At 38.0% G+C, this 13,093-nt stretch overlaps 1 protein-coding gene across 2 annotated transcripts in view; it reads left to right on the forward strand.

Moving 5' to 3' along the window:
- WDR17 (WD repeat domain 17) overlaps positions 1 to 13,093 on the forward strand; it is an 81,085-nt gene that overhangs the window by 24,744 nt on the left and 43,248 nt on the right. For both annotated transcript variants that reach the window (XM_039217221.1, XM_039217220.1), the window contains exons 4-8: positions 163 to 393; positions 5,570 to 5,821; positions 7,278 to 7,400; positions 9,895 to 10,079; positions 12,237 to 12,405. In XM_039217221.1, coding sequence (XP_039073152.1) covers positions 163 to 393; positions 5,570 to 5,821; positions 7,278 to 7,400; positions 9,895 to 10,079; positions 12,237 to 12,405 — 960 coding nt within the window. The remainder of the gene's footprint in view (positions 1 to 162; positions 394 to 5,569; positions 5,822 to 7,277; positions 7,401 to 9,894; positions 10,080 to 12,236; positions 12,406 to 13,093) is intronic.

The following is a 13,093-nucleotide window of genomic DNA, read 5'->3' on the forward strand; positions in this document are numbered from 1 at the left end:
TCCCTCTCTCTCTGACCCTCCCCTGCTCACGCTGTCTCTCTCTCTCTCTCCTAGAAATAAATAAAAATTAAAAAAAAAAGAAGTGCACAATGCACATAGTGCTTCATGGTGCAGTCTTCTTCCACACGTGTCTGTGACATGTCTGTATTTTGTTTATTCTAGGGGTGCCTGCCTCTCTTAGCTGGTGCTGGAACGCAGGTGACACAGTGGCATTTGTTTCCCACAGAGGCCCGCTGTTCCTTTGGACCATCTCGGGACCCGAGAGCGGGGTGACTGTGCACAAGGAGGCCCACAGCTTCCTGTCTGATATCTGTGTGTTTAGATGGCACTCCCAGAAAAGGGGCAAGATTGTGTTTGGGCATATGGATGGAAGTCTATCAATTTTCCAGCCCGGTAAGAATTTCACCAGCCAACATCTCTTACGGTTTCTTTTTCTTAACTTAGAATTTCTTTTCTACATGATGTACAGCCAAGGTCAGCAATATTTTAGTTGTAATATAATAGCTGTGCAAATATAATCCAGTACCATGAAGTAAGTGTTACTGTAATAGGTTAACTCTTCTGTGCAGACTGGACTTGGACTTAGCTTAAACCTTGTCATTTGCCCCCATATTTTTATTTTTTAAAGTCTGTTGTTCATTTCTGCACATCTACCTAGAAAATGGCCTGAATGAATACGGACGTGTGGCAGAAATATATGACGACTTACTAATACGACTCAAAAATACTTTCCACCTGCTTGTAAAACACATTGTGACACCAAAGCCCCTTAGCGAAGACCTGGAACCAGAGACATAAAGGAGCAGTAACTCTTTGGAGCCCCCACTAGTTACCTGTTCTGGCGGAGTAAAGGGTTCTGAGAAATCAAATTATGTTTATTTTTAAAATTTAAGCAGTGATAAAGTGTGTAATGAAACATTTTAAAAATTACTTGAATCGCTCTCCACTTATAAATAAGAACAGCTACCATTTGAGAAACATCCTTTTAGCCATCTGGTATCTGTTAAGAAGCGTGACTCCTGATTTGCTGGATAGATATATGAAAGCACTTTTTAGGTGTAGGATCCCTACTTTCACAAAGTGTATTACATTCAGCTTATCTGAAATTAATAGAAGAAAAAAGAAATTGAAATTGAACTGAAGAAATCATGAAAATTCAAATAAATATTTCTTAAAGGAAATAATCTTTCTAAAGTTAAAAATGTTACATTGAACATTGATATATTGGGGACATTTTATCTCATATTTCAAACAGGATCTGATACTCACTTTTAAAATAATTTTTTAAATGTTTGTTTATTTTTAAGAGAGAGAGAGCAAGAGCGAGCATGAGTAGGGGAGGGGCAGAGAGAGAGAGGGAGACAGAACTCAAAGCAAGCTCCAGGCTCTGAGCTGTCAGCACAGAGCCTGATGCGGGGCTTGAACTCATGAGCCATGAGATCATGACCTGAGTCAAAGTTGGACGCTTAACCCAGTGAGTGACCCAGGCACCCCTGATACTCACTTTTTAAAGAAAGATAATAATAAATATACATACACTTCTTTACCACCTCCCTCTCTGCTCCTTGTGCACATCTTCTTATTTCCTCCGGGGATGCTAATTTAACCTGGGGAGAGTTTTACCTGTTTGCTTTAGGTTGAGATGGGGAGGCATCTGGGCTGGTTTTTGCTTCCTTTGGATTTGTTGTCTGACACCTCTACTCAGTCTGTTCTGTCCTTTGGGAGAAAATTCTGTTTCATAGTTGGTTGTTAGGCTTCCAGTGAAGTGACCTTATTCAGACTTCTCTGTTTTGATCTGGCGCATCCCGTGTCTTTTCCCTCCTGTGATCCTGGTCGATGGCAGTCTTCCTCAGGACCAGGGAGGTAATTTGGGGACAGTAAAGATGGCCGTGGGCTGTGTGACTCCTCCTCTTGATGCTCGTAGGTGCTGCTGGGGACTTCCCACTTTTCCCCCAGCCGCCTCTGCATCCAAAGATTTCATGAGGATTGTGTTAACTTTCTTTTTGAGGAGTCTGTGCCGCTGAGCACTAAAGAGGATCCTGAGGAGTGTGTGCTTACTTTGGTCCAAATTTCACTCTAGATATTACTCGTACTTTATAATTTCTCATTGTGGCCATCTCCTTTTTCCTTGATCATGGCTTTCTTTTCTTTATTATTGTTATTAGTCATTTGTTGTTGTTGTTAGATATATATTTAAATTTAGATATCTAAAGTTAGATAGATATATATCTAAATGCAAGATAAGATACATTGCATTATGTATCTAAGATATAAAACATTGAGAGGTGTATGCTCATCTGGCATAGAAAAGATAGGGAGGGATAAAGGCCTTCTTTGCCTGTATTTCCTTTTTGTTTATTTAAGTCACACTAGAATTATATTATTTCAACAGTCCAACCCCTGTCACTTGCAGAAGGGGCCATGATTTTCCCATAACTCATCTTCCGGTTATTAAACAACGTAATTTGTGCATTTTGCCCATGTCATCAAGTGATATTTTTGTGGGTCCACACGTGTTGTTCACTTGAAAGGGCCTCCCTAACCACGTTCTACACACGGGATGGCTTAGACAGCAAACTGATTGTGTCCTGATTCTAGAGACCAGAGATATAAAATCAAGGTGTCAGCGGGCCTCTGAAGACACTAGACATGGCTTTTTTCCAGCCTGTCCCTTAGCTTCTGGTTCCTTAGCTTGTGACGACACAACATCACTGTCCATGTGGCATTTCTCCCTGTGAGCGTACAGGGCTCTGTGTCCAAATTTGTCTTCTTTATAAGGACAAGTCATGTTGGTTTATGGACCCCCCCAATGGCCTCATCTTAATGTATTATCTGCAAATATCACCTTTCCATGTAAAGTCATATTCACAGATGCTTGGAGGTTGGGAGTTCAGCATCTTTTGGGGGGACACAGTTCCCTGTATGGGTAACTGCCCAATATAGACTTGTTGACCTCATTTATTCCATACAGTGTATAACAGTGAATATGTATAAAACATCATGAAAGGTATAATCCTGCTGTGTATTTTCCTCTTGCACATACACGAGCAATGGCTTATGAAGGAAATACTACTTTTTGTTGTAATACTACATTCTGCACTGTGAGTTTGAAGCTTTGAGCCTCTTAGTGCTCACACTGGTATTGTCCTTCCCTAAGAAGGGGTCACTTTCTTAATGACTTACTAGCACAACAGAGGGTTCTGTGTCTGTGTAACACGAGGGAATTTATAGCCTCCCTGGCTCTTACAGGAGACTAAGGCCTCGGACTCTCTGCTCTTCCTGTCTTTCTCTCTTGGAAATTGTTCACGGAGCTGATGCAGCTCGCTTTTGCGCCTTCTCCCTTTCAGTCTGAAAAGCACCACTGTATTTTGTTTCATAATGTATTGGATCATGTAAGAATCCACGTACGAGCAGAGGAATCTAGGACCAAAAAAATTGGAAAACTGCTTTAGCCATTTTAAATGATAGTTTTGGACAAAACGAGGCCATCAGAATTTTTTTTAACTCTCGTAATAGAAATGTTTTAATTGAGGGGCGCGTGGGTGGCTCAGTCGGTTAAGCGTCTGACTTCGGCTCAGGTCATGATCTCACAGTTGTGGGTTTGAGTCCCATGTCAGGCTCTGTGCTGACAGCTAGCTCAGGGCCTGGAGCCTGCTTCAGATTCTGTATCTCCCTCTCTCTCTGACCCTCCCCTGCTCATGCTGTCTCTCTCTCAGAAATAAATGAAACATTAAAAAAAATAAAAAAAAAAAGAAATGTTTTAATTGAATCGACTTTGCTAGTTTTCCAAGGAAGTGTATTAATCAGATTTGCATGGTTTTATTTTAGGAACGTGGATGACATTGTCCCTATGTAATGCTCTGTTCCTTTTTTTGGAAACACACAGGAGTTGTGTATTTCTGGTCTCAGTTCTGGGAAAAGTTGTGCTTCTCCTGAGCATATTTTTTTTGTCTTTTTATTTTATTTTTAGCCTATGCACACTGAATTATGTAACCTTTCTTGATTTCTCTCCTCTTTGCTTGGGCTGCTGATCTCCAAATGAAAATTTGAACAGCTATGTGTATTATACACTATCCTCATTATTTTATTTTTAAGCCCCAGTTTTCCTTTGCCCCCATCTGTCAACCTAGTCTTCTTACTGAGTCTGGTCATATGCTCCTGTCCTTATCTGACAACACAGATTGCCTGGTATTTGTATAATAAAATGGAACATAAACAATTATCACATAAATCCATATAAAATAATGGAAGTATTATCAGCTCTTGTTCTAATGACTGGCTCTTTATAAAGAGCCGTATATTCTGACAAATTTACTCCCAAGCCAGAAACTGTAAGGTGTTCAGTTCACTCTACAGATATATCCAAGGAAATTTATATTTTCCGCTTTTATAAGCAGGTACATTGAAAACCAGTATGCAGCGATGATATTACAGAAAGAGCCATGGTGTCTGTCACTTGGGTTATGGTTTAGGAAACACCCTGTGCAGGGTTTAGAATGCTCAGAAGGAGCTGGTTCTTTCTGTTAAGATCATGGCCTCTGGACCCCGTGGTTTCAGGGCCGTTCTTCTGGGAGCTGAGGCTGCCTAATTGGAGCCCAGTGCGGTGTCTCCGCAGAAGCTTGTTTTTCCCTATCGCCACTTGTATCTAAATTTGGAAGGAACGAGAGGCTTGTTTGATCATTCTTTGCTTCATTCAGTTCCACATGTCTTATGTCCATGTTTTTCTGGCCGCCTCATTTGTACCCGACGTCAGGAGTGAGCGATGATTATGACGGATGCTCCGATGAACGAGGGGAACGGTAGGAAATACTGAGGTGCCGCTTCTAAGAGGCCCCGCCGTTCGCAGCCCTTAACTCATTTAATCTTTTACAAAACTCTGCAAGCTAAATATTGTTCTGTTCTCCATCATACAAAGGGAGACACTGAGCACAGAGACTCAGTGTCTTGTCTGAGAACACAGCTAGTCAGTGGTGGAACCAGGCTCCGCACCAGGCAGTCAGCTGCGAAGTCTGTGCTTTTAATCACTACAGGGTGCGCCTCTGGGTAAGCACTTCCCTGTCCCTACACTGTTGTAACTCAGTGCAAACAGTAGTTGATGACAAGATTGTGGGTTTTATTTATCTGTGTCTTTTTCCTTTGGCGTTTTGGTAACAGAAGCACTCAGAGCACTAGGGATTGCAGTTCAGACTTCGTCTCCATCTCCTGCCCTCACGTGTCCACTGTGACTTCTGCACACAAATGCCAGATGTCAGTGCTATGCAAAAAGAAAATATGATCGCAATTAGTGATTTTCTTTTTTTTTTTTTAATGTTTTTATTTATTTTTGAGAGAGAGAGCAAGCCAGCGAGCACATGAGCAGACGGGACAGAGAGAGGGAGACACAGGATCCGAAGCAGGCTCCAGGCTCTGAGCTGTCAGCACAGAGTCCGACATGGGGCTTGAACTCATGGACCATGAGATCATGACCTGAGCTGAAGTTGGGCGCTTAACTGACTGAGCCTCCCAGGCGCCCCTCAATCATTTTCTGTTGAACATTGTGTTCAAAATCTTTCTCTTTATATTTTAATAGGTAATAAAAGTCAGAAACATGTTCTGAGACCTGAATCTCTTGAAGGGACAGATGAAGAGGATCCAGTGACAGCCTTGGAGTGGGACCCGCTATCTACCGATTACCTCCTGGTGGCCAATTTGCATTTTGGAATCCGCCTACTAGACTCGGAATCCCTTTATTGCATCACAACATTTAATTTTCCCAGCGCGGCGGCTTCTGTCCAGTGCTTGGCCTGGGCTCCCGGCGCTCCCGGGATGTTTGTCACGGGAGGTGAGTTTACCCAGGTCCCCAGAGCTTTAAATACACGTACATTCTCTAATGGAATCAGGGAAATTATATACTTTCATTGGTTGATTTTGTGTAAGATGAATTAATATCCTAGTATTATCATTTATTATAGTAGATGCATAACTGATGTGTCTTTACATTGTAGGTCATTAACATAATGGTAAAAATGAAATTAAGGCCCAGTGTTCCAGGTTTCTGATGATAAATTGGAATATATTCTGTAGGTGCACATGTGTGCACACACGTATGCTCATGTTTTTGTGTTGATGTGCGTGCAGAGGACCAAGACAATACATTTTCAGGCACACAAAGATGACAGTAAAAGTACCGACTAGAAAAACAGTTGACCTGGATGGGAGCTTGTTTGCCTTACCGATGATTTTGATAGTCAGGGACCCTGGGTACCGAGAGAGACCAGAGCATTTCAACCGAGGTTGGAAATGAAAGTGGGATGTATCATCATGGCATGAACGGAAGCCCCCTCATGGTTTCCCAATTGTGAGAGAACTAGTAAAGCTAAGTAGTGACTGGGTAGGGAAAAGGAGGGCATTTAAAATAGTCATTAGGGATTAAAATAACTACTTCTTCTGTTTACTTAGGGTCCAAGGGAGAATTCTCTGAAAGGCTGAGTACTTTCAGCTGCTGTACGAGTACTTCCCATATTTGCTTCATGTGAAATAAGACATTCTTTATCCTGGCAGCTGTCTTCAGGAAATTCTTTCCAAACTTAGGCACTTACGTTACACGTGGAAGTATATGGAGTCTCACTTAAATGTCTTAATGGAGTTTGATTTCATAGGATATAATTAATGATAGACATGAATATTTTAAATATGCTTTCATTATTACGGAGGTAAAATTCACATACCATAAAACAGTATTTTGAAGTGTAGAGTTCAGCGATTTCTGTAGGCACCGGGTTGCACCACCATTACACCGCCTCTTTCCACAGCATTTTGTCGTCTCCCCAGTAAACTCTGTAACCAGTAGCAGGCACTCTCCATTAACTGCCCAAGTGCACACAGTGGGCAAGGGAGCATTTTACAAGCATTTCAAAAGACAAAATACTGCTCAGTGTTGGGGTGGAAAGTTTTTGTCAATGGCTTTCCTAAAGCAAGTGTAGGCATTGGGCAGCTTTTTTTTTTGTGATCAGACTGTGATAATGACCTTTGTAGGGGTGGACTGCCAAAGTAGGTGGTCTTTCACCCTAGGAAAGGATTTGAAACAGAAAAGTAAAAACAAAATGAGCCAAGAATTTCAAGGATGAGTAGCATTTCACCTGTTGCTCTGTGTTACCGCACAGTATTGTTAGAAGAATGTTGATAAATGGTGCTAAAAATCTTGCAAGTTGAAGTTTTTGTTATTTCCTTTATGTCTGGGCATTTTATGTTTCAAATAATATTCTTTAATACAATGTTTTTTTTTTTCTTCTGACTAGATTCTCAAGTGGGTGTTTTGCGTATTTGGAATGTTTCGCGAACAACACCTATAGATAATTTTAAACTAAAGAAAACAGGGTTTCACTGCTTACATGTACTTAATTCTCCTCCAAGGAAAAAATGTAAGTAAAAATATCATCAAAAAGTAGTATTTTAAAATGTCATATTTATTGCTGTCAAATGAAGTAACTGATACAATGGTGTATAAACATATCAAATACTTTATGCTACTGAAAAGCAGATTTTTAAAAATAGTCTTTGACAGTATATGTACTAAAGGATCTGTTAAGGCCACACAATATCTCATATGACTAAGTTGAAAGTATTTAGAACCAAGTTACTTTTTTTAAATGCTAATAAATTTTAAGAAAGGAAAAAAATGCTAATAAATTAGAATGTTAAGATAATCTCAAATTATCTACATGGGGAAAATGAAGCAATGGTTGTGGTAAAATTAAGAAGTATCCAGAATAATAGGATCAAATAAAATTGGTTTGAACTAGGACACTTTATGTTTTAAGTGCGGCTCTTTTACGTTCCGTAGGGTTTATAACAAAGTTGAGAGAACCCAAATACTTGATATGGATGCTCTAGAACATACATACTGTGTGAATCCCAGGGGTCCCTAGACGCGAATCCTTAAAATGGAGGCTCTGGAACATGTATCCATGTGTGAATCCCAGGGGTCACTGGACCCAAATCCTTGCAATGGAGGCTCTGGAACATGTGTCCGTGTGTGAATCCCAGCCATCACTGGACTCGTAGCTGCTGTTTTGGATATTTTTTCTTTATTTGTGTCTACTTTTTTCTGAGTATATATTGTTTTTTTTAAATGAGGAAAAAATGATAAAATACACTTAAGCTATAAAGGAAACCATCTGGCAGGTGGGGGAGATTTAGAATTTGAATTTTTCTGAAACATGAGGAAAGAGATTGACTTCCTATTAAGTCCACCATGATTGCTGTCTGTGGTTCATAGTGCTTTCATTTTTGTGTGGATCAGAGACATTTTGAGAATACAATAAATAATTTCTAAGACCTAATCAAAGTCATATGATTTTGGTTGCAAATTCAGTATCGAATGTAGTGAGCAATGCAAGTAGGGGAACGTCTCTGTGTTGGCACCTCCAGGCTTTGCACACACATTAAGCTTTGCCCTTGGAGCCCTTAACACCCCTGAATCCTGGAAACTGGAAGGATAGAAATGTTAGGGCCAGACAAGTCCTGTGCTGGAGGCCAGTGTGTCGTACGTGCATCCTGTATTTTTTTTTTTTTTTGAAGGTATTTGTTTGTGTTTAGTTACTACCATGGGATGACTGAAATATTATAGATTCTCTTCTTTCATCTTTTTTTATTATTACAAGGGTAGCTCCTGTTCATTAGAGACCATACCAAAAATATAAAGAAGCCCATAGCCGTCTTGTCATTATTTTAGTAAAACCTTTCAGGCTACCTGTTGTTAGATATCTCATTCCTTCCCCCTCTCCAATTTTTTAATGTAACAGGAAATGTGGAATAAGAACCTTATGTGAACATGAAAAATTTTAAATATAGACATAGTCACCAAATTCTTTAAGAAGGTAAATTATGGATACATAGGGACATAAAAGGTGTCACAACCACCCATAAAGTCAACAAATTAAAATATTAGAATAACCAGCCATGAAACATACTAATTTTAACCAAACTGTCAGCAATATTTTGTTGAACCAAATGCCTCTTTTGGTATTAGTAGTTTATGCTAGTTTGGGCTTCCTGTTATTCTCAGATTCTGAGAAATGAATATTATCATATCAAGTTGGATGTAGAAAGGAAGACTTTATTTTATTTGGATCAAAAAGGACTTACTGGAAAATATTTATTTTTATTCCATTATGTAATAAATACAGATTGGTTTGATCATTTACAGCAGTATCATTATTTTGAATTATGTTTGCAAGAGAATATTCACATTCTAAGGAAAAACATCTTGAAAGAAGACAAAATATGAGACAAGGAATATACAGAAGAGACATTTATATAATTGAAAATTGAGAAATGGAAGTGTATGAATAGTAAAAAGAAACCCAAGGAAGAAGAAAGGAAAATTGAGATGCAAATGTATGTCAGGCAGTTGTGACCCTTAATTTGGTTGCCAAATTAAAGTGAATTATAAGTAATGTCAAAAATAATTATTTTCTTTGGATTGGAAATTAGTGGAAGAGAGTTATTAGCTTTAAAATAAAAACATTGTCATGCATGTTTGTGTAGAGCGGAAGTAAGCCATTAGTCAGCATTTTGAAAGCAGATTCTAATAAAATACAATCATGCTGTGCTTTAATTTATGGGGAGATAAGAAACTAGCTATTCACAACCTTTTGAGGTTCCTTGCTCACTAATTTTCATCCATTTTTCTCCACTGCAGTTTTATACATAGCCTTTCAAAAATCATATGCACTGTACATATGTGTGTGTGTAATTTTTGTCAGTGTTGCAGAGATGTTCCTGTGGAAAACTGATTATTGTCTAATGGCTTATTGACAGAAATTCTGGAAAAAAGAAAACAAAGGGGCATCTTTATAAATGATGGGCAGCTGTTGGTGTAAATGCCTACTTGTTAACTCTTTTCTTTCTTAGTTGCAACCCAGTCTCCAACTAAAAATCATTATACGTCCTCAACAAGTGAAGCGGTGCCTCCCCCAACACTGACGCAGAATCAGGCCTTTTCCCTTCCTCCCGGGCACGCGGTGTGCTGTTTCTTGGATGGTGGGGTTGGCCTTTATGACCTGGGAGCCAAGAAGTGGGATTTTCTTCGGGACTTGGTAAGTCTCTGGTCATTCCTTCCTTTATACACAACACTTACTCTGTGGTCACTTATGATGTTTACTTTTACTTTTAACTTAACAATATTAATATTAAAATTGTGAAAATTGTAAACCAACTTTATTTTGGTTGGCTGCAACCTTTTAGAATTATATAGAGGATGATAAGAAAATTATTACATTTCTTAAAATTCTAAACATTAAGCTTCTTTAAATATTAATATTTATGTAGCTTTTCATGATTACTCTGCATGGTTGGAAGTGTTCCCGTTTCTGGGTACACCGTGTTTATCCTTCATGTAGTATTGGGAAATTACATTTCTGCACTGTATTTTGGAAGCAACATGAAAAATCAGTGTTTTTTTCAGACAGAAGGACAAGTCCAAGCTTTACTGTTCATATCTGTGAAATGAATAAGGTTGGGTTCAGTGTTGTCTAAGATTCATTGCTGTTATCGAATCAATACAATAATTCTGTGAGTCTGTGAACTTCTGTTCTTGTGATCATTAAGCCTCTATTTAAAATAGAATACAAACTCTCTGAGGACTCAAATTTTTGTCTGATTTTGTTCTACGCTTTATCCCTACAACCTGAAATAGTGCCTGTCACACGGCAAGACTGTTTTGTTGAATGAATGAATCTGTGAATGAATGAAGGCATGTAATAATGTATATCGTGGTGTAGTTAATATTTGTCAACAGTGTATAAAATGCCTTTTTATTTTCTACAGGTTTGCATTACACTGATCCAGACATTTAAGAAACGTTAAATTGTTGGTTGTTTTTCTGTAGAAAATCTTAGCAAAAGGCTCTAGAGCTATAAACGCCCTGTTAAAAAAAAAAAAAAAAAAAAAAAAAACTTGAGGGAGAGAATCACTAATACTATGTCCTTTAGGACCTATTTAATTTCATCTTCAAAAAAATTGAAATATAACCAAAAAAAATGTTGTAACAATATATAGCTTAGTTATTTTTAAATATTCCATTTGTCAATATTTTCTAGATTATTTTTATTTCCATGTAAATTATTTCACAGTGTAGTGAACTCTTCTTATACTTCCAATTACCATTTATGTACAAAAAAAGTATGAAAGGGAAGGGAGAAAAATATAAAAATACAGTTAAATCTGTAACAGCTTCTGTTAGCAAAGGAGTAGTCATGCAATCTAAGTTGAGTAGAGTTTCTGTTGAATGTGTGTCTACATTTTGAAATGTTTTCTTTAGAAAACAATGTTGTCTTATGGTTCTAAAAAAAAAAAACCTAAAGTAGTCCTCGATTGTAAGTTATTTCAGTGGCTCCTTTCATTTTGATAATACCTGCGAGTCCCAAGAGATAGTGATTATTTTCTTTATAATTTTTAAAGAATGAAGTTGTTAGAAAATTTGGAACAAGACTAATTAAAAACCAAAGCTATGCTGGATACTTGTCACTTCTGCCAAAATCATGACGTTCTTTTGGCGTATGTCATGGTATAAAAAAGAATATTTGCGCTTAAGGACCTATAGTTTCAATTTTATCTTGGTCTTTTATTATCCTACCAGAAACACACAGTAACTATTAATAGTTAATTACTTGATAAACTTCTTTTTTTTTAGTGTTTTTATTTATTTTTTGAGAGAGAGAGAGTGCACAAGCTGGGGAGGGAAGCGAGAAGGATGGTTGAGGGACAGAGGATCTGAAGCAGGCTCCAGGCTCTGTGCTGACAACAGAGAGCCTGATGTGGGGCTTGAACTCACAACTCTGAGATCATGTCCTTAGCTGAAGTCAGATGCTTAACTGACTGAGCCACCCAGGCACTCAATTCATACATTTCTAGCATAGTACCCCTGTGTATGATAATTAGAAAAGACGTGTTTTGCGTTCTTGAATTGATGCTAACAAATGATGCTTTGTGACATCTTTGTATTTTGTTGCTGGTTTGAGGTACTGTGGTTGAATAAAATCTAGATCGGTATAAAAGAGTACAGTAATAGCACAGAGAACATTCAACCACAGCAATGATCTAATTTTGTTTTAATATGTTAGTATATATTATATATTTTAACATTAATATTTGGAAGCCATGGTCCATGTGTCACGTGCTTAGACATTGTGGTTTGTTCATGAATCGCATGAATTTTCCCCAGTAGTTGTGACTTCTTTGTGCTGCATTCCTAGGGGCATGTGGAAACCATCTTTGACTGCAAATTCAAACCTGATGACCCCAATCTTTTGGCGACAGCTTCGTTTGATGGCACTATAAAAGTCTGGGATATAAACACGTTGACAGCCATGTACACATCCCCGGGGAACGAAGGGGTTATTTACTCCCTCTCATGGGCTCCAGGTAAGACGTAGTTCAGTGAAATCAAGAATACAATTAAATGAAAAAAAGAAAAAAAAAAAGGAATACACTTAAATGACTTCCCTAACTTCTATTTTCATTTGGGTTATATTCTCTGACTGCCATCTCGCTCCAAATGATTGTAAAGGCAAATTAGTTCCACATGTATGTTGGTTCTTTTTTGGTGGGGTTTGGAATAGACCTCCCTTGCAGGTCCTTTGATTTCAGAGCCGTTCTACATGACATAATCACTTACAAAAGCCAGAGTCAATAAGGGTGGTCTTGACCCTTCTGGTTTTTGCTGCACTTATATAGCTATGCCTTCAAAGGTACAACACACTTTATATGATAAAAGTTTTCCTTAAAATTTTCATGTGAATCAAATACATGAACGCAAAAATAAATAAGTAAAATAAAAAAATATAATCCAAATATTTCCCTGATACATCTGTTTGTAAATGTGAATGATTATATAATCATCACAGTTTCATTGTGACCATGTAATTCTATATAAAGTTCACCTTTATAATATTAAAGAACTGTCATTGACCAAATAGGGTGTTTTGTTTTGATCTCAGAAATATGCTCTCTTTATACCTTTCTGTACATAAAGGAGAGAAAAGATGTCCTTAAAATCTCTGACATTTTTTTTCAAAACATTACTTCCCTATAATAAATCATTTTACACACC

This window comes from Hyaena hyaena, unplaced genomic scaffold (genome assembly GCF_003009895.1).
Source record: "Hyaena hyaena isolate Hyena2069 unplaced genomic scaffold, ASM300989v1 scaffold_681, whole genome shotgun sequence".
In the NCBI taxonomy this organism is placed as follows: Eukaryota; Metazoa; Chordata; class Mammalia; order Carnivora; family Hyaenidae; genus Hyaena; species Hyaena hyaena.